This window comes from Scyliorhinus canicula, chromosome 16 (genome assembly GCF_902713615.1).
Source record: "Scyliorhinus canicula chromosome 16, sScyCan1.1, whole genome shotgun sequence".
NCBI classification, from domain to species: Eukaryota; Metazoa; Chordata; class Chondrichthyes; order Carcharhiniformes; family Scyliorhinidae; genus Scyliorhinus; species Scyliorhinus canicula.
In genome coordinates, this window is record NC_052161.1 from 79671205 (window position 1) to 79692263 (window position 21059).

The 21059-nt window shown below is 45.2% G+C and overlaps 1 protein-coding gene across 3 annotated transcripts in view; it reads right to left on the reverse strand.

The window, feature by feature from the left end:
- tspan15 (tetraspanin 15) overlaps window positions 1-21059 on the reverse strand; it is a 168886-nt gene that overhangs the window by 55700 nt on the left and 92127 nt on the right. For all 3 annotated transcript variants that reach the window (XM_038821706.1, XM_038821707.1, XM_038821708.1), the window contains exon 5: window positions 13758-13880. In XM_038821706.1, the coding sequence (XP_038677634.1) occupies window positions 13758-13880 (123 nt within the window). The remainder of the gene's footprint in view (window positions 1-13757; window positions 13881-21059) is intronic.

Genomic DNA, 21059 nt, shown 5'->3' on the forward strand with positions numbered 1-21059 from the left:
TTTCCCCAGACCCTGACTTGACCCCAACTCAACCCCGACATTGTCTCTTCACCGGACCCCGACGCAACCTCTACACCGTCTCTGCCCCGGACCCCGACTCGACTTCGAAACTGTCTGTTCTCCAGAGCCTGATTCGACCTCGACACTGTCTTTTCCCCGGACTCCGACTCGACCTCGACACTGTCTCTTCCCTCGACCTCGACACGGTCTCTACCCCGGACCCCGACTCGATCTCGACACTGTCTCTTTTACAGACTCCAAATCGACCATGGCATAGTCTCTTCCTGGGCCACCAACCTGACCATGGCACACGCTCTTTTCTCGGGACTCCGATGCGACAACAGCCTCTCAGACTCTGACTCGACCACCGTTCCCCCGGTCCTTACTTGACCATGACATTGTCTCTTCCTGAGGCTCTGACTGGTCTCTCCCTGGGGCCCTGACTTGACCATAGTCGTCCGGGCCCTAACTCGACCATGGCACCGTTTCTTCCTGGTTGGCCGACTTGACCACAGCAAAACGTATCTTCCAGGGCCCTTGACAGAAACTCTGCCTCCTTCATTTTCTCTCCCATATTTTCTGGTGTAAGCAGACTAGAGAACCAATCAGAGCAAAGGATAGAGAGAAATGGCCTGTGATTGGAGCAGCTCCAAGAAGAATCTTCCATTGAAACTCACCTCTCTGACCAGGATTGTGAAAACAGGGGTCTGGGTTCCAGTTCAGTACAATTGCAGTGAAAGGGAAAATGCGCAGTTTTAGTAAAAAGGGGAATAGATCTAACATCACTGCATTAGAGTAAAAATCACATGCTAGTCAAATGCTCATACCTCAAAGACTTCAGATCAGCAGAACTTGCCAGCAAAATTGTTTACTTTTTAGAAGAATAGACAGTTTCTAGCTGGAAGATTACAGTCAAGCTTTTGGGTGAAGGTTTAATAATAAATCTATGTAGACAGGATTAGAATTTTAAAACAATGTTCTGTATACTGACTGCCTGTATAAATCAGTCTGTATCTGTGATTTAAGCGGTAATTGTAAGCTATTTTCTGGTGTGATGTTGAAGATTTTAATACTCTGTCAGTAATGAAGTTTGCTTAAATATAACATATCCCTATTTTTTTGGGCAATCTCTCCTGGAAAGTATCCTCTCCTCAGAGTCTTACAAAATTGTAAAATATTGGGATTTTGGTCCAGTATTCTCACAACTGTTAGGGTTTGGTCCATGATTGTAATAAGTGTGAGTTGTGAAGAGGTAAGGCACTTCAAGGGGACTTGGAGAGGCTAAGCAAGTGAGCAAACATTTGGCAGATCGTGTTTAATGTGGAGAAACGCAAGATCATTTACTTTGTGGGGAAAACAGAAATACAGAGTATACCTTAGTTGTTGAGAGGCTGGGAGAGTGTTGAACTCCAAAGGGACTTGTTCATGAGCCATTGAAAGCTAACATGCAGAAAGCAATTAAGGCAAGAGATATGTTGGCCTTTATTGCAAGAAGATTAGACTTTTAGAGTAAAGATGTCTTACTGCTGTTGTGGTGGACTTCCAACTAGCCACAGGAGAATCAGGGATGGGTTACAATAAATAAATAAACACACTTTTATTGTCGCAAGTAGGATTACATTAACATTGCAAAGAAGTTACTGTGAAAAGCCCCTAGGCGCCACATTCCGGTGCCTATTCGGGTACACAGAGGGAGAATACAGATTTGCCTTTTGTGCAAGGCCTTATCAAAAACTTTTTGAAAATCTAAATATACCACATCTACCGGTTCCCCCTCATCTAATCTGTTAGTAACATCCTCAAAAAACTCAAGTAGGTTTGTTAAATATTGTTTCCTTTTCATAAATCCATGGTGACTTTGTTAATCCTACCATTATTTTCTAAGTCTTGTTATTGCATCCCTTATTATAGATTCTATCATTTTACCTACTATTGCTATCAGGCCAACACCTCTGCAGTTCTTCATTTCCTCTCTTTCCCTCCTTTCTTAAATAGTGGGGTTATATTTGTCACCTTTCAATCTGTAGAAACCCATTCCAAAGTCTACAGAATCTTGAAAAATGACTGTCGATGCATTTAGTATCTCTTTTAACACTCTGGGATATAGATAATCTGGGCCAGGGGAATTTAAATGCCATTAATTTCTTTCATACTATCCAGAGTAAGAATAGTTCACTGAGGAAGTGTTGATTTCAATGTGCCGAAAACGAAGCTAGGCCAGTTAGACGAGAACAAAAGGTTGGCAGGTTGTAGCTGAACCGGGTTCCTCCCACAGTCCAAAGATGTGCGGGTTAGGTGGATTGGCCATGCTAAATTGCCCGTAGTGTCCTAAAACGTAAGGTTAAGGGGGGGGGGGGGGGGGGGGGGGGGGTGGGGTTGTTGGGTTACGGGTATAGGGTGGATACGTGGGTTTGAGTAGGGTGATCATTGCTCGGCACAACATTGAGGGCCGAAGGGCCTGTTCTGTGCTGTGCTGTTCTATGATCTATGATCTTTAATGAGCTGCCTTCAAAACAGAAGTGGTCCAGACAGAGTCCAAGATATATCCCTTAAAAGGGGAATGGAGGCAAACAAATCAGAGCTCCCTGGATGAACAAGGAAATAGAAATGAAGATAAAGAAGAAAAGGTGTGCTCTTGACATGTGTCAGATAGAAAACAATTGTGCACCAAGAGGAATACAGAAGGTTGCGAGGGGAGGCGAAAAAGCACATTAGAGAAGGGTGGAGGGATCATGAGAAAAGGCTGGCAGCCAACATAAAGGGGAATAGAACATAGAATAGTACAGCACAGAACATTCTGTATTCCTCAGGGGCTGGTTTAGCTCACAAGGCTAAATCGCTGGCTTTTAAAGCAGACCAAGCAGGCCAGAAGCACGGCTCGATTCCCGTACCAGCCTCCCCGGACAGGCGCCGGAATGTGGCGACTAGGGGCTTTTCACAGTAACTTCATTGAAGCCTACTCGTGACAATAAGCGATTTTCATTTTTTCATTTCGACAGGCCCTTCGGCCCTCGATGTTTGCCGAGCATTGTCCGAAACCAAGATCAAGCTATCCCACTCCCTGTCATTCTGGTGTGCTCCATGTGCCTATCCAATAACCGCTTGAAAGTTCCTAAAGTGTCCGACTCCACTATCACAGCAGGCAGTCCATTCCACACCCTAACCACTCCCTAATTAAAGAACCTACCTCGGACATCCCTCCTATATCTCCCACCCTGAACCTTATAGTTACGCCCCCTTGTAACAGCTACATCCACCCGAGGAAATAGACTCTGAACGTCCACTCTATCTACCCCCTCATCATCATCCTCTATTAAGTCACCTCTCATCCTCCTCCGCTCCAAAGAGAAAAGCCCTAGCTCCCTCAACCTTTCCTCATAAGGCCTATCCTGCAAACCAGGCAGCATCCTGGTAAATCTCCTTTGCACCCTTTCCAATGCTTCCACATCCTTCCTATAGTGAGGTGACCAGAATACTCCAAATATGGTTGCAGCATAACCCTGCGGCTCTTAAACTCAAGCCCCCCTGTTAATAAACACTAACACACTATAGGCTTTCTGCACGGCTCAATCAACTTGAGTGGCAACCTTCAGAGATCTGTGGACATGAACACCAAGATCTCTCTGTTCCTCCACATTCCTCAGAACCCTTCCGTTGACCCTGTAATCCACATTCAAATTTTTTCTGCCAAAATGAATCACCTAGCACTTATCAGGGTTAAACTCCATCTGCCATTTTTCGGCCCAACTCTGCATCCTATCAATGTCTCTTTGCAGCCTACATCAGCCCTCCACCTCATCCACTGCTCAAATGGTAGTGGAATGGTAAAGTCTTCTGCTTGGGCCAATGAGGGACCTAAAAGGGAATTGACACATGGAGGCTGGGGGTGTGGTGAGCCAATAAATGGATATTTTGCATCTATCTTTGCCAAGGAGGTAGATGTTACCCAGAACATGGTGACAGTCGAGGAAATTATGTCCCTACAGAATGATGTTGTTGCCATTACAGAGACTTAATTGAGGAAGGACAGGATTAGCAGCTAAATGTTCCAGGATTTAGATGTTTCAGGCGGGATAGAGGGAGGTGTAAAAGGGGTGGGGGAAGTTGTACTACTGGTTAAGAAGAATATCACAGCTGTACTGCAGGAGCACATCTCAGAGGGTTCATGCAGTGAGGCAATATGGGGAGAGCTCTGGAATAGGAAAGGGTGCAAGCCACACTGTTGGGGGTTAACTACAGTCCTCCCAACAGCCAGTGGCAGATAGCGGAGCAGATATTTAGGTAGATTTTGGAAAGGTGTAAAAGAACAGGACTGGGTGATTTTAACTTACATATATTGACTGGGTCTCATTTCGTGCTAGAGTCTTGGATGGGGCAGAGTTTGTAAGATGCATTCAGGAGGGCTGCTTGAAGCAATATGTAGATAGTCCAACTAGGGAAGGAGCCTTACTGGATCTGGTATTGGCGAATGAGTCCGGCCAGGAAGTTAAAGTTTCACTAAGGGAGCATTTTGAGAAAAGTTGTGTGGTACTGTTGGATAAAGATAAGAGTAGTCCTCAGGTAAAGGTGCTAAATTGGGGAAGGCTAATAATAACAATATTAGGCAGGAACTGAAGAATCTAGATTGGGGGTGGATGTGAGAAGATAAATCAATATCTGACATGTGGGAGGCTTTCAAATGTCACTTGATACGAATTCAGGACCGACGTGTTCCTGTGAGGAAGAAGGATAAGTATGGTTTAGGGAGTCTTTGATTACGAGGGATATTGTAAGCCAAAAGAAAATGGAAGCATTTGTAAGGGCTGGAAGGCTGGAAACAGACGAAGTCTGTGAGGAATACAAGGAAAGTAGGAAGGAACGTAAGCAAGGAGTCAGGAGGGCTAAAAGGGGTCATGAAAAGTCAATTAGATTAAGGAAAATCTCAAGGCTTTTTACACATATATAAAGAGGAAGAGGGGAGCCTGGGAAAGGGTTGGCCCACTCACGAACAGAGGGGGAATATATGCATGGAACCAAAGGAAATGGGCAAGGTACTGAATGAGTACTTTGCATCAGTATTCAGAGAAGGACTTGGTGGATGATGAGTCTGGGGAAGGGTGTGTAGATAGTCTGGGTCACGTTGAAATCAAAAAGGAGATGAAATTGGACGTCTTTAAAAACATTAAGGTAAATAAATCCTCAGGACCTGATGGGATCTATCATAGAATACTGAGGGAGGCAAGGGAGGAAATTGCTGGGGGCTTGACAGAAATCTTTGTATCCTCACTGGCTACAGGTGTGGTCCCAGAGGATTGGAGAATAGCTAACGTTGTTCCTTTCTTTAAGAATGGTAGCAAGAATAATCCAAGAAATTACAGGCTTACGTCAGTGGTCCAGAAGATATTGGAGAGGATACTTCGAGACAGGATTTATTCCTATTTGGAAGCAATTGAATGTATCAGCAAGAGACAGCATGGTTTTGTGAAGGGGAGGTCGTTTCTCACTAACTTGATCAGGTTTTTTATCAAAGATGATTGATGAAGGATATAATCTTAAACAAGTGGTTGGCACAACATCATGGGCCAAGAGCTTATACGGTGCTGTACTGTTCAATGTTCTAAGTTGGTAGTGTGGCAGGTAGATGGCCGATGACATTCAATGCAGAAGTCGGAGGCGATGCAATCTTGTAGGAAGAACAAGGAAATACAATATAAAATAAGGGGTAAAATTCAAAAAGGGGTGCAGGAGCAGAGAGACTTGTGTCTCTTAGATCATTGAAGGTGGCAAGAGAGATGAAGAGAGCAGTTATTAAAGCATATAATATTTTGGGTATTAATAGGGGCATAGAATATAAGAGCAAAGAGATAATGCTGAAGTGATACATGACCACAGTTGGAAAATTGTGTATAGTTCTGGGTGCCACACTATAGGAAGGTTGTGAACACATTGTAGAGAGTGCAGAAGAGGTTTACAAGAATGGTTCCCGGAATGAGAAAGTTCAGCTATGAAGTTAAATTGGAGAGGCTGGGGCTGTTCTACTTGGGAGAGAAGACGACCGAGTAAGAGATTTGATAGGGATGTCTAAAATCATGAGGGGGTTGGACAGAGTAGATAGGGAGCAACTTTAAAAAGATTGAGAATGAGCGCCACAGATTTAAAGTAATTTGCAAAAGAAGTAAATGTGATGTGAGAAAAAACTTATTCACACAAGTGGTTGGGGTCTGGAATCCACAGCCTGAAAGTGTGTGGCAGCAGATTCCAATGAGGCATTCAAGTGGGCATCAGAGGATTACATAAGAACATAAGAACTAGGAGCAGGAGTAGGCCATCTGGCCCCTCGAGCCTGCTCCGCCATTCAATTAGATCATGGCTGATCTTTTGTGGTCTCAGCTCCACTTTCCGGCCCGAACACCATAACCCTTAATCCCTTTATTCTTCAAAAAACTATCTATCTTTACCTTAAAAACATGTAATGAAGGAGCCTCAACTGCTTCACTGGGCAAGGAATTCCATAGATTCACAACCCTTTGGGTGAAGAAGTTCCTCCTAAACTCAGTCCTAAATCTACTTCCCCTTATTTTGAGGCTATGCCCCCTAGTTCTGCTGTCACCCGCCAGTGGAAACAACCTGCCCGCATCTATCCTATCTATTCCCTTCATAATTTTAAATGTTTCTATAAGATCCCCCCTCATCCTTCTAAATTCCAACGAGTACAGTCCCAGTCTACTCAACCTCTCCTCATAATCCAACCCCTTCAGCTCTGGGATTAACCTAGTGAATCTCCTCTGCACACCCTCCAGCGCCAGTACGTCCTTTCTCAAGTAAGGAGACCAAAACTGAACACAATACTCCAGGTGTGGCCGCACTAACACCTTATACAATTGCAACATAACCTCCCTAGTCTTAAACTCCATCCCTCTAGCAATGAAGGACAAAATTCCATTTGCCTTCTTAATCACCTGTTGCACTTGTAAACCAACCTTCTGTGACTCATGCACTAGCACACCCAAGTCTCTCTGAACAGCGGCATGCTTTAATATTTTATCGTTTAAATAATAATCCCGTTTGCTGTTATTCCTACCAAAATGGATAACCTCACATTTGTCAACATTGTATTCCATCTGCCAGACCCGAGCCCATTCACTTAACCTATCCAAATCCCTCTGCAGACTTCCAGTATCCTCTGCACTTTTCGCTTTACCACTCATCTTAGTGTCATCTGCAAACTTGGACACATTGCCCTTGGTCCCCAACTCCAAATCATCAATGTAAATTGTGAACAATTGTGGGCCCAACACGGATCCCTGAGGGACACCACTAGCTACTGATTGCCAACCAGAGAAACACCCATTTATCCCAACTCTTTGCTTTCTATTAATTAACCAATCCTCTATCCATGCTACTACTTTACCCTTAATGCCATGCATCTTTATCTTATGCAGCAACCTTTTGTGTGGCACCTTGTCAAAGGCTTTCTGGAAATCCAGATATACCACATCCATCGGCTCCCCGTTATCTACTGCACTGGTAATGTCCTCAAAAAATTCCACTAAATTAGTTAGGCACGACCTGCCTTTTACGAACCCATGCTGCGTCTGCCCAATGGGACAATTTCTATCCAGATGCCTCGCAATTTCTTCCTTGATGATAGATTCCAGCATCTTCCCTATTACCGAAGTTAAACTCACTGGCCTATAATTTCCTGCTTTCTGCCTACCTCCTTTTTAAACAGTGGCGTCACGTTTGCTAATTTCCAATCCACCGGGACCAGACCAGAGTCTAGTGAATTTCGGTAAATTATCACTAGTGCATCTGCAATTTCCCTAGCCATCTCTTTTAGCACTCTGGGATGCATTCCATCAGGGCCAGGAGACTGGTCTACCTTTAGCCCCATTAGCTTGCCCATCACTCCCTCCTTAGTGATAACAATCCTCTCAAGGTCCTCACCTGTCATAGCCTCATTTCTATCAGTCGCTGGCATGTTATTTGTGTCTTCCACTGTGAAGACCGACCCAAAAAACCTGTTCAGTTCCTCAGCCATTTCCTCATTTCCCATTATTAAAACTCCCTTCTCATCCTCTAAAGGACCAATATTTACCTTAGCCACTCTTTTTTGTCTTATATATTTGTAAAAACTTTTACTGTCTGTTTTTATATTCTGAGCAAGTTTACTCTCATACTCTATCTTACTCTTCTTTATAGCTTTTTTAGTAGCTTTCTGTTGCCCCCTAAAGATTTCCCAGTCCTCTAATCTCCCAGCAATCTTTGCCACTTTATATGCTTTTTCCTTCAATTTGATACTCTCCCTTATTTCCTTAGATATCCACGGTCGATTTTCCCTCTTTCTTCCGTCCTTCCTTTTTGTTGGTATAAACCTTTGCTGAGCACTGTGAAAAATCGCTTGGAAGGTTCTCCACTGTTCCTCAACTGTTCCACCATAAAGTCTTAGCTCCCAGTCTACCTTAGCTAGTTCTTCTCTCATCACCTTGTAATCTCTAAGGATTGCTTGAATAGAAACAATGTGTACTACGGGAAAAGGCAGAGGAATGGCACTCGGACATAATGCTCGTTTGGAGAGCTTTTGCAGACATGGTGGGCCAGTTGGCCTCTTCTGCGTCATAACAATACTGAGATTATAAATTCTCCTGGACTCTGCTTTTTAACATACCTAAATAAGCTTTTACAGTCCATTTTTTCCTCATTAGTGTACTCGTATTCTTTTTTAAATAATAATTCGATTTAAATTTTTCCAATTAACGCTGTGAGGCAACAGTGCTAACCACTGTGCACCCCATACTATCATATTCTAATTAATCTGAGAAATGGCCAAAGTTGGGCAGAGTCAACATGCATTTATGAAAGGGAAATTATACTTGCCTAAAGTAGTTCTTTGAGATTGTTACTAGTGGGGTACCATACAGATCAGTGCTAGGGCCACAGCTGTTCACAATCTACACAAATTATTTTTGAATATGGGGACCAATTGTAATATTTCCAATCTGATGACACTAATTTAGGTGGGAAAGTAAGTTGCAAGGAAGATGCAAGGAGACTTCAAACAGACACAGATAGACAAAGTCAGCATTTTACTTTTTTTTCTGAGACCCACTTTTGTCAACTGGTCGAACTTCGGGACCCACGCTGCGTTCACTTACTTTTAATGTGACATGTAAGCCTGCTTGGTCCTCACCATCTCAGTCCAATCAGATTTCATGCCTTGTAGCCTGCCTACCCAGCTTTGTTTCATTTCCTGCCGACAACCTTCCATTGAATTTCAGGCTTCTTGCCAACTCCTGCCAGTTAACCTTGAACTTTTTTTTGTCCTGCTTTTAATTACGATTTTCGATTGTAAACATAATTATATGGAGCATATTTTGGAGCTTGGCCAGAGATAGAGGTACAGCTAGCAGAAAGCATTTGGAACTTGGAAAGTGATAAAATAACATGATTGCTCCATCCGGCGCTGCTCACATTTCTAAGAAATGATTGATCTGTTATCACGGATATTCGGGTTTGTTCTGCAGCTTCATGTAATACTTTAATTTTTAATTCCGTTGGGTTTTATACAGGTTGTAACATGAGGTAACACCACCAGTCGGGGCAGAATTGTTGACAATCTGTAGGGATTGCCCCTCGCTAGCTGGAATCCTGTCTATGATGTTTACAATATCTCTCAAATATTTGTAAGATTAAAGCAGGTTCTTTTTTTCTGGGGGTGGGTGGGTAATCATGCATTCCACTGATGTTTTGAAAATACATTTCAACACTATGAAACATTTTTGTGATACTTCATCACAGACATTCCTGTGTTGGACCAATCTGTCACGAGTGATTGGTTCTCGAAGAAATCCACAATAGACGTCACACTGGTCGGCTTTTACTTTCCTCATGGTGAGGTTTTGGAAATCGCCAATGTGTTAGGACTGTAACCATGTGCAGGCAGGGGCTGCCACTGAAACAAGTGTCAACAGGTGTAGAGAAACTGATAATGTAGCCATGTGCTTAAAATGGATCTGCCTGGTGAATTTCAGCTGGCACCTAATGCCACTCTATTTGGAGTGTGTCTGTCGAAATAGGTTTGATGAATTTTTTTCAGCATCAGTGTCAATCGTGGCATATTTCTGATTGGTTCAATGTCGATATCCTTTACTTGTCATGAATACTATCAAGCTATGTGATGGGAACTGACTGGTGGACAACAGTGGTGACAATATTCAACATTTATTGGAATGCAACTGAAGGATACAAACCAAATCACATGAGACAAACCATTAAAGTGGGGAAATAGCAAAATTGCGACCTCGAGTGTGATTGAAGCAGCACGCTAACAGAATGCGCTACCCGATTGTGCTGCAGAGACAGCAACCGTTACTAAAACCAGAATAAAGCATTGGAAATTTATGGTGGGTACATGGGAACAGTCTTGTCTCCTTCATTCCACAAACATTCATGTCATTGTGAATAACTATCTGGCTTTGAATTCCAGCCGTTTATTAGCGTTTCGGTTTCCAGATATTCCGATTGTCCTGAAGCAAATATTATGCTGATGTACAGTAACTAAAGAGAGGTCAGTTACTAATTTCAGTCAATTTCTCCAATCAGTTCAGAATAAATCTTTCAGAGCCTGAAAGATGAGAAAGGTACCTTGACGGTCTCTGACAAGTCAGGTGTTCACACTTCATTGACATGTGTTTCCTTTCCCCAAACATCTCTCAAGACTCAAAGCTGGAGACTGTGTTTTCTGTGTTGTTCCGTTTCAATTTTACCTACCCCAAATGGCAATATTTTACAAAACATTGTGCGCTCTTCCACCTTGCCTAATGTCCAGGGATGCACGTCCTCCCCGTGTGTGCGTGGGTTTCCTCCGGGTGCTCCGGTTTCCTCCCACAGTCCAAAGATGTGCGGGTTAGGTGGATTGGCCATGCTAAATTGCCCGTAGTGTCCTAATAAAAGTAAGGTTAAGGGGGGGGGGGGGGGGGGGGGGGGTTGTTGGGTTATGGGTATAGGGTGGATACATGGGTTTGAGTAGGGTGATCATGGCTCGGCACAACATTGAGGGCCGAAGGGCCTGTTCTGTGCTGTACTGTTCTATGTTCTATGTGGGAAACTTGTTTGGTGGAGAGCATATGGCTGGGATTGTTCCCTTTACATTTTCCCTATGTTCCTAGTGGAGGAATAGTCAATGAATCCTGCAACTACTTGTGGAAAAGTTAGTGACTTGAACAGATTTCTGGCCCATTCCCCTAAATATAGCCACCGCTTAACATTACAAATTGCTTTAAAATTATCATGTGCTTTATCTGGGAATTATTATAAATGCAGAGTAGCTGTGGAGTATCTGTGGTTGCAACAGCCTTACGTAGTAATACTCCAGAACGGTCTTGGGGGAAATTTACATTGTGCTTTCAGGAGAAAAGTGCTGATCCAACATTTTGTTTTAATATGGTGTGAAAGCCGGAACTGCCATGTTATCTGCCAGGCAAATGCTGGCAGAAGTAATGCTTGCTCTATCAGAAATGAAGCGCAGGAGGGAATGATATCCTGATACTAAGAATACACAATCAATCCATTGTAAAGCGATTTCAGACTGTGGTAGGAACATTGCAACCCTTAGCTTTGCGACCCTTCTTATACCATCCCACAACCAACACTTTGAAAAACCCTGTGCTAAGTGAATGGGCAAGAACATGGCAAATTGAATATAATTTGAATAAGTGTGCAGTTATCTACTTTGGTGGAAAAAATACAATGGGCGGGATTTTCTGTTGCCCGACGCCGAAATCGGGAACGGCGATCGGGCAGAGAATCGCTCCCGACACCGAAATCACGGCAGGTGCAAGTTTGACGTTGGGTCGCGATGCTCGGCCCCCTTCAAATCAGCATCGAGACGCCCGCCGCACACAGTCGCAAACCCGTTTGAGTATCATTAGAGGGCCCATCCATAATGCTCCGTCTCTGATGGGCCGAATTCCCAATGGCGAGGGCCACCTGTGGTCTCAGCGTTCGTGAGCCTGGCATGGTGGTTGCGGAGAGAGAGAGCGAGGGACACTGTCCAGCACCTCCACTCTATGCCAAGAGCCATGCCGCTGGCTGGTGGGCTGTGGGGTAGGGGGGAAACGGGTATGCAGTTCAGCACAACTGGCACCATCAGTGCGTGTGTGGGAGGTGCAGGCGTTCGCATGGCTGCAGCTTATCAGCCCTGCGCATGTCCAGCACAGACCCCGAGGTTCACCAACCGTATTTTGCGCGTTGCACGAGTCTTTCACGTGGCACTGGTGGTAGCCCCTCACCGGTCGCAGAATCGGTGTGGGTGTGGCGCCAAATTTTTCATCATGGAACACCATGGATCCTCCATTGGTGTCAGTACTTAGGAACGGAGAATCCAGCCCAATATTTCTGAAATTGTGAGAGTTTGACAGGTGGTGTCCAAAAGGATCTGGGTGTTCATAAGTCACTAGAAGCTAGCAGTCAATAGGAAGGCAAATGGTATGTCGGCCTTAATTGCAAATGGATTTGAGTACAGAGGCAAATATGTCTTACTGCAATTGTGTAGAGCCTTGGTGGGACCACCCCTGGAGGATTGTGTAGTTTCCATCTCGTTATCTGGTGAAAGGTATATTTGCCATACAGAGAGTGCAACAGAGGTTCACCAGACTAGTGTTGGATTGCTTTATGAGAGATTGAGGAAATTGGATCTGTATTCTCTAGAGATTCTAAGATTGCAAGGTTATGAAAAGTTATCTCACTGAAACTCACATTTCTAAGGGCATGACAGGGTGAATGTGGATAAGATGTTTCCGCTAGCTGGTGAGTCTAGAACCAGGTGTCAGAGTCTTAGATGGGGAGGAATTTCTACACTCAGATGGTGGTGAATCTTTGTAATTCTCTAACCCAGAGCACTGTGGAAGCTCAATCATAGAACACTACAGCGCAGTACGGGCCCTTCGGCCCTCGATGTTGCGCCGACCTGTGAAACCATCTGAAGCCTATCTGACCTACACTATTCCATTTATAGAACATAGAATCATCGAGGTTCATGTCAGAAGTGGGGCTGGTTTAGCACACTGGGCTAAATCGCTGGCTTCTAAAGCAGACCAAGGCAGGCCAGCAGCACGGTTCAATTCCCGTACCAGCCTCCCCGAACAGACGGCGGAATGTGGCAACTAGGGGCTTTTCACAGTAACTTCATTGAAGCCTACTCGCTACAATAAGTGCTTTTCATTTAATTTCAAGTTGATAGATTTATGGAGACTTAAAACATCAAGAAACAGTATGGGAAGTGGCATTGAAGTAGACGATCAGCAGCTACCTAACTGAATGTCATTGCAGGCTTGACTTGCTGCGTGGTATATTCCTGTTCGAATTTCCCACCTTCATCTCTCCTCTCCCTCCCTCCTAGTGGTCCTCACGCTTTCTGCCCTCACCTCCATCCATGTTATCCCTCTCCATCATCCTCTATTCTTTTCACCTTTTGTCTCTTCTTCCCATCTCACCGTTCTCAGTCCGTCTCCCGGTCCTCCTCCTTTTTGCCCTTGACTATCCCATCAATGCTTCTCTCCCTTCTATCTCCTCTCTTCTCACTTTTCTTTACATTACCCCATTCATAGTCCTTTTCTTATCTTCTGCCTTCCTCTTTTCTCTCCACTCTGTTCCATCTCCTTGCTCTGTACTTTGTTCCCTCCTTTTTATCTTCCTGTTCTCCTTCCGTCTCCCATTAAATAGCAAAAATACATTTTTGTATCTAGTTAGAAATGACATTATAGAACAGCAAGGCATACCTTATTTCGTATACAGCATGAGTAAGGTACACCACAAGCAAGTGGTCCAGTTGCACGCCCTTTACAATTATGGTACATGTTCGTTGACCAGTCCGTGAAATCCTCTGCACCGCAGCATTTAAACTACAGACAGAAACAGATCAAGTCACAGCTCTGATTAGTTAATTGCACCATTAAGAAGAAAAACAGTGTGACATACATCATATAGATACAAAATATTAAGAGTCATAGAGGTCTACAGCAGAGAAAAGGCTCTTCGACCCTTCGCATCTATGCCGGTGAAAACAACCATCCAAATATTCTACGTAGGACGGCACAGTGGTTAGAACTGCTGCCTCACATTGCCAGGGGCCCGGGCTCGATTCCGACCTTGGGAGACAGACTGTGGAGTTTGTACGCTCTCCCCATGTCTGCATGGAATTCCTCTGACCATCCAAAGATGTGCAGGTTAGATGAATTGACCATGCTAAATTGACCCTTAGTGTCCAAAAGGTTAGGTGGGGTTATGCAGATAGGAAGGGAGTGGGCCTGGGTAGGCCGATTTTACAGAAGGTTGGTGCAGACTTGATGAGCTAAATGGCCTCCTTCTGCACTGTAGGGATTTTATGGATTCTAATCCCATTTTCCAGCACTTGGCCTTGTATGCATTGGCATCGCAAGTGCACATCTAAATACTTCTTAAATGTTATGAGGGTCTCTGCCTCCACTACCCTTTCAGGCAGTGAGTTCCAGATTCCCAATACTCTCTGGGCAAAACGTTTTTCCTCAGTGCTTCTAAGCCTCGTGCCCCTTACCTTAAATCTAATGCTCCTGGTCATTGATTCCTCCACTAAGGGGAACGGCTTCTTCTTATCTACACTGTGTACACCCCTCATTCTTTTTATTCAATACACATACTCGTTATAGTTTATCATACATTATAGAACCCTGGAACAGATAGAGCACAGGATTTAATTGTGTGACTTTTTGTGCCCATATCCACTCTCTGCAAGAGCAACTCATCAATAAAAATGTTACAATCCCCTTGAGGGAACCACACATAAAAATAACTACATTTACTGAAAGACCCCTAAATGAAGTAATTACCAACAAAATGTAACTTTTTGTAACTTTTAGTTTAACAATGATTAGAATCAACATGAATTAAAAATGAATTGATAGCACCATTACACGTGAGAATACCACCCACCAGGTACGCGGTACATACTCGTGCAACTCGGCCAACGTTGTCTACCTCATACGCTGCAGGAAAGGATGTCCCGAAGCGTGGTACATTGGCGAGACCATGCAGACGCTGCGACAACAGATGAACGGACATAGCGCGACAATCGCCAGGCAGGAATGTTCCCTTCCAGTCGGGGAACACTTCAGCAGTCAAGGGCATTCAGCCTCTGATCTTCGAGTAAGCGCTCTCCAAGGCAGCCTTCAGGATGCGCGATAAGGAAGAATCGCCGAACAGAAACTTAAGAGCCAAGTTCTGCACACATGAGTATGGCCTCAACCGGGACCTTGGATTCATGTTGCATAACATTCACCCCCCACCATCTGGCCTGGGCTTGCAAAATCCTACCAAAAGTCCTGGCTTGAGACAATTCACACCTCTTTAACCTGGGGTTACTCCTATCTCTGGATCTGTAAAGACTTAATTACATTCACTGTATCGTCTTGCATCTTTGACTTTGTCTATAGTATGTGTTTCTGGAACATACCTCTTCATTCACCTGAGGAAGGTGCAGTGCTCCGAAAGCTAGTGATTCGAAACAAACCTGTTGGACTTTAACCTGGTGTTGTAAGACTTCTAAAAATGAATTAACAGGCAATTGATACTTTGAATTTATTCAAATGGTGATAGATACAACAAAGGTATGTCTTACAAAACCACAAGCACCAAGGATCACGTGGCATCATGCAGCTCCAAAGTTCTCTAACTTGGCCTCTGGGATGTGCAATCTTTCACTTGTCCATTCAATTCATTTAACCCTAGAGTCACATTCACATGTAGCCATGTTGCATCTGAGTACCCCGAGACGGTCATTATCTGAATGGCACACTTTCTTAGCTAGGTTCACAACAGTCTTGATGGCACAGAATCCCAGAGACTCCTCAATTTGAGCCCTTTAATAAACCTTGCCAAAGGAGGGAACAGACCACGGGACCCAGCCCAACTTGCCTCAGGAAGCCCCTGCCCACAATCCAGGAATGGCAGAGACCCCGCATGAGGACCTGAATGTGCTGCAAGGTGCCCGCAAAACACCAGGACCACTCCGGATCGCAAATATGCCCCTCCCCCCCCCAGCAACTCCTCTACCTCAACCAGCGCCCAGGACCCTGCCAGACACGACTCCGGAAACGTAACCAGCGCCTTGGTCCCCATCAGCACCCTGGACCCCGCCAGACACAACCACCTACCTTCCACAAGTTCAGACTTCTCCCATTGGATCCCAGGACCATTCAGTCACAGCCGTCGACCGAGAGGCGAGGGAAACGGGGTTGTCTGCAGGTTAGACTGAAGCAACGCGGTTTCAAGACCCCTCTCCCCAGCATACACCTGGCAAATGTCCAAACGATCGAAAACAAGCTGCATGAACTTAACGCTAGACTTACCTCTCAGAGGGAAGTAAGAGACTGCTGTGTGCTCTGTTTCACAGAGGCATGGCTCACCCCCGCTTCACCGGACTGTGCCATACAACCTGAAGGCTTCTCAATTCACCAGGGCGGACCACACCATGTCATCAGGCAAAGCAAAGGGTGGAGGGGTTTGCCTCCTCATCAACCCCTCCTGGTGCTTGGATGTGGCGACCCTGGAGATATACTTCTCCCCGGACCTGGAATACCTGACCGTGAAGTGCCGTCCATACTATCTTCCACGTGTGTTCACTTCAGCCATTATCACAGCGGTCTACATCCCACCCCAGGCAGAAGTGAGGAAGGCGCTGGACAAACTGTACACAGTTATAAACAACTATGAAACAGAACACCCGGTGGCCTTGTTCATCGTGGCCGGCGACTTCAACAAGGCCGACCTCAAGAGTGTACTGCCAAAATTCCACCAGCAGATCTCCTGTCCCACCAGGGGCGACAACACTCTTGACCACTGCTACTCAAAAATCAAGGGCGACCGTTCCAACCCCGACCGCACTTTGGGAAATCAGACCATAAGATGGTGCTCCTTCTCCCGGCACACAAGCAGAAACTCAAGCGGGAGAATCCAGCCAAGAAGGTCGTGCAGTGCTGGTCCGAGGAAACAGAAGAGCTCTTACATGATTGCTTATAGACAGCGGACTGGTCCATTGAAGAACTCAGCGACCAACTTAAATGAGTATGCCACCACCGTCAAAGACTTCATCAGCAAATATGTGGCCGACTGCGTGCCAAAGAAAGCAGTACGTATGTTCCCAAACCAGAAACCATGGCTCAATCGCAAGATTGACTCCCTACTGAAGGACAGGTCTGAGGCGTTCAAGTCAGACGACCCTGACCTATACAAGAAATCCAGGTACCGCAAAGCCATTCGAGATGCTAAGAGAAAATTTCAAACCAAGCTGGAGTCACAGACAAACTCTTGGCGGTTGTGGCAAGGACTAAACAACATAACGGGCTTCAAAGCGAAGCCGAGCAGTATCTCCGGCAGCAGCGCACCCCTCCCCGATGAACACAATGCATTCTATGCTCGGTTCGCCATCTGCAAGCAATCAACAATCTGCTGTCGAGTGCCTCAGCAGCCCATAACTCACCCATACCCACCATCACAGCTTTCAAAGTCAGATCGGCCTTCCTGAAAGTGAACTCTCGGAAGGCGACGGGCCCTGACGGGATCCCTGGTCGTGCACTCAGAGCCTGCACAGACCAGCTGGCAGAGGTGTCCACGGAAATCTTTAACCTGTCCCTACTCCACCTGCTTCAAGAAGACCACCATCATACCGGTGCCAAAGAAGAACCAGGCGACATACCTCAATGACTACCGTCCGGTGGCCCTGACTTCAGTCGTAATGAAGTGCTTCGAGAGGTTGGTCATGAAGCGCATCACCTCCATACTCCCAGAACGTCTTGAACGCATGCAATTCGCATGCCGCCGCAACCAGTCCACAGCAGACGCCATTTCCCTGGCCCTACACTCATCCCTAGATTTTCTCGACAACGAGGACTCCTACATCATACTCCTATTTATTGACTACAGCTCCGCCTTCAACACCATAATCCCAGCCAAGCTCATATCAAAGCTCCAAGACCTAGGATTCGGCTCCCCACTCTGCAACTGGATCCTCGACTTTCTGACCTACAGACCACAATCAGTAAGAATGAACAACAACATCTCCTCCACAAAAGTCCTCAATACCGGGGCCCTGCAAGGCTGCGTACTTAGCCTGCTACTCTTTTTCCTGCACACACACGACTGTGTGGCAAAATTTGGTTCCAACTCCATCTATAAGTTTGCCGACGATACGACCATAGTGGGCCAGGTCACGAATAACGACGAGTCAGAATGCAGGAGGGAGATAGAGAACCTAGTGGAGTGGTGCAGCGACAACAATCTCTCCCTCAATGCCAGCAAAACTAAAGAGCTGGTCATTGACTTCAGGAAGCAAAGTACTGTACACACCCCTGTCAGCATCAACGGGGCCGATGTGGAGATGGTTAGCAGTTTCAAATTCCTAGGGGTACACATCTCCAAATATCTGTCCTGGTCCACCCACTTCGACTCTACAACCAAGAAAGCAAAACAGCGCCTATACTTCCCCAGGAAACTAAGGACATTCGACATGTCCACATTAACTCTTACCAACTTTTACAGATGCACATCTGGCTGCATCACAGCCTGGTATGGCAACTGCTCGGCCCAGGACCGCAAGTAACTTCAGAGACTCGTGAACACAGCCCAGTCCATCATACGAACCTGCCTCCCATCCATTGACTCCATCTACACATCCCGCTGGCTGGGAAAGCGGGCAGCATAATCAAAAACCCCTCCCACCCGGCTTTCTCACTCTTCCAACTTCTTCCATCGGCAGGAGATACAGAAGTCTGAGAACATGCAGAAACAGACTCAAAAACAGCTTCTTCCCCACTGTCACCAGACTCCTAAGTGACCCTCTTATGGACTGACCTTATTAACACAACACCCCTGTATACCTCATCCGGTGCCAGTGCTTACGTAGTTACATTGTATACCTTGTGTTGTCCTATTATATATTTTATTTTCTTCCCTTTTCTTCCCATGTACTTAATGATCTGTTGAGCTGCTCGCAGAAAAATACTTTTCACTGTACCTCGATACACGTGACAATAAACAAATCCAATCCTATCCAATCCAAATGTGGAACATTTCCCAGACTTGGTGCGCTTCCAAGGCTGACATCAACCCAGAGATCCAACATGATATCCAATCTGCAAGCGCCTGCTTTGGACGCCGAAGGATTTGACAACTGCGACACCAAGATCCTTGTCCACAAGCCCAACTCTTCTACATGGTTCAGAGACTTGGATTATGTATAGTCACCATCTCAAGGCCCTGGAGGTACCATCAACACTGTCCCAAGACTGATTCTCTGCATCAGCTTGGAAGCCAGGTAAACTAACATCAGTGCCCTTGAAGGAGCCAAGAGCACCAACATAAAGGCCATGATCATCCAAAACTAACTCCGCTGCATATGTCAAGAGTCCCAGCTGCCAAAGCAAATATTCTTTGCAAACAAGAGGAAGTGCTTCAAAGGCACCCTGAAGACTTACCTCAAGAAATGCAACATAGACTTCAATGCCTGGAGAAACCCTTGCTCAGAAGAGACCTACTTGGAGGAACCTCCTGATTGAAGGGACACAATTGATTGAGGACATGCAATAGCAAGAGGAGGCCTGGAAAAGAAGCCTGAGAAAAAAATACCAGTGATTTAGAGCCCAAGGATGAGTTCACCTCCCAGAAGTGTGTGGTCAAAGATGTGGCTCTAGGATAGGGCTCATCCCAGCCATGCAATAACACACAGAACCTATGACCAGTAACACGGAGTGTCAGAGGTGGACAATCATACTCGTTAGCGAGTGATCATTGAAGAAGGAGAAGATTACACCTTACTCTACCTTCTTGCTCCCATATTTGTACACCTGGCATGACAAATAGAACACTGGGTGTGTGGGAGAGCTGTAAGAATTAATAACGTCAATAAACTCTCTCGATAAAGAAAACCTCTGTCGCAATTTTTCGTTTCACCAGCCAGCTTGGATCCTCATGAACACTTTTGACTTCACGCCATACAGTCATAGCTCTCTGATAGTGGGTGGATAATGTCACACTAGTGGTATTTGGAAAAGGTGTAGACAAAGATAAGATGAATCATCAGTTTGAAGCAGCTACCTAGATAGCTGGGTCACTATATTTTAAAGAAATGCAAACCCAAGGTAATTTGGGATTCAGACCAATTTTTTAACTGAACATCTCAGAGAGAATGAGGAAAAACTATGTAACGGCTGATCTAGATTAGATATGAGATTTTTCTTTTCCCCAAGAATAGCAAATGGTTCAACCTGGTCTTTGACATTAATGAATCTGGTACTATCTGGGTCAAATGCATCTGAACAGTACCCTAAAATTAACTTAACCTGCACCCCTAGCCCCTGATGGAATATTGCTGTCGAACATACTATTTACTGAATGCACTGCAAAGACCAGCCCAAGTTCACTGACACAAAACTTCTCTCTTGTGCAACATTCATCATTGAGTTGGACAAGTGCAGTAATTTTTTGAAAACACTTTCTTCCCAATTTCCATCCCCACTTGAACAGAGTTTGTTTCATGGGTTACCATCCTGCAATTTCCTTCCTTAGTGCTATTGTGAATGTTCCATTATTCTAAAGATTGCAGTGGTTCAAGGAATGGGCCACCATCACATGACAATCAGTAATGGGCAATAAACCTGACCTGTGGGGAAAGGACATTACATAGAAACATAGAAAATAGGAGCAGGAGTCCTTTCAGACCTTCAAGCCTGCTCCGCCATTCATTATGATCCTGGCTAGTCATCCAACTCAATAGCTTAATCCCACACTCCCCCCATATCCTGTAATCCTCTTTGCCCCAAGCGCAATATCTAACTGCTTCTTGAAAACATACACTGTTTTGGGCTCAACTACTTCCTGTGCTAATGGATTCCACAGGCTGACCACTCTCTGGGTGAAGAAATCTCATCTCTGTCCCAAATAGTCTACCCCATATCCTCAGGCTGTGACCCCTGGTTCTGGACATACCCATCATCGACAACATTCTTCCTGCAACTTTCCTGTTAGAATTTTGTAGGTTTCTAGAAGATCTC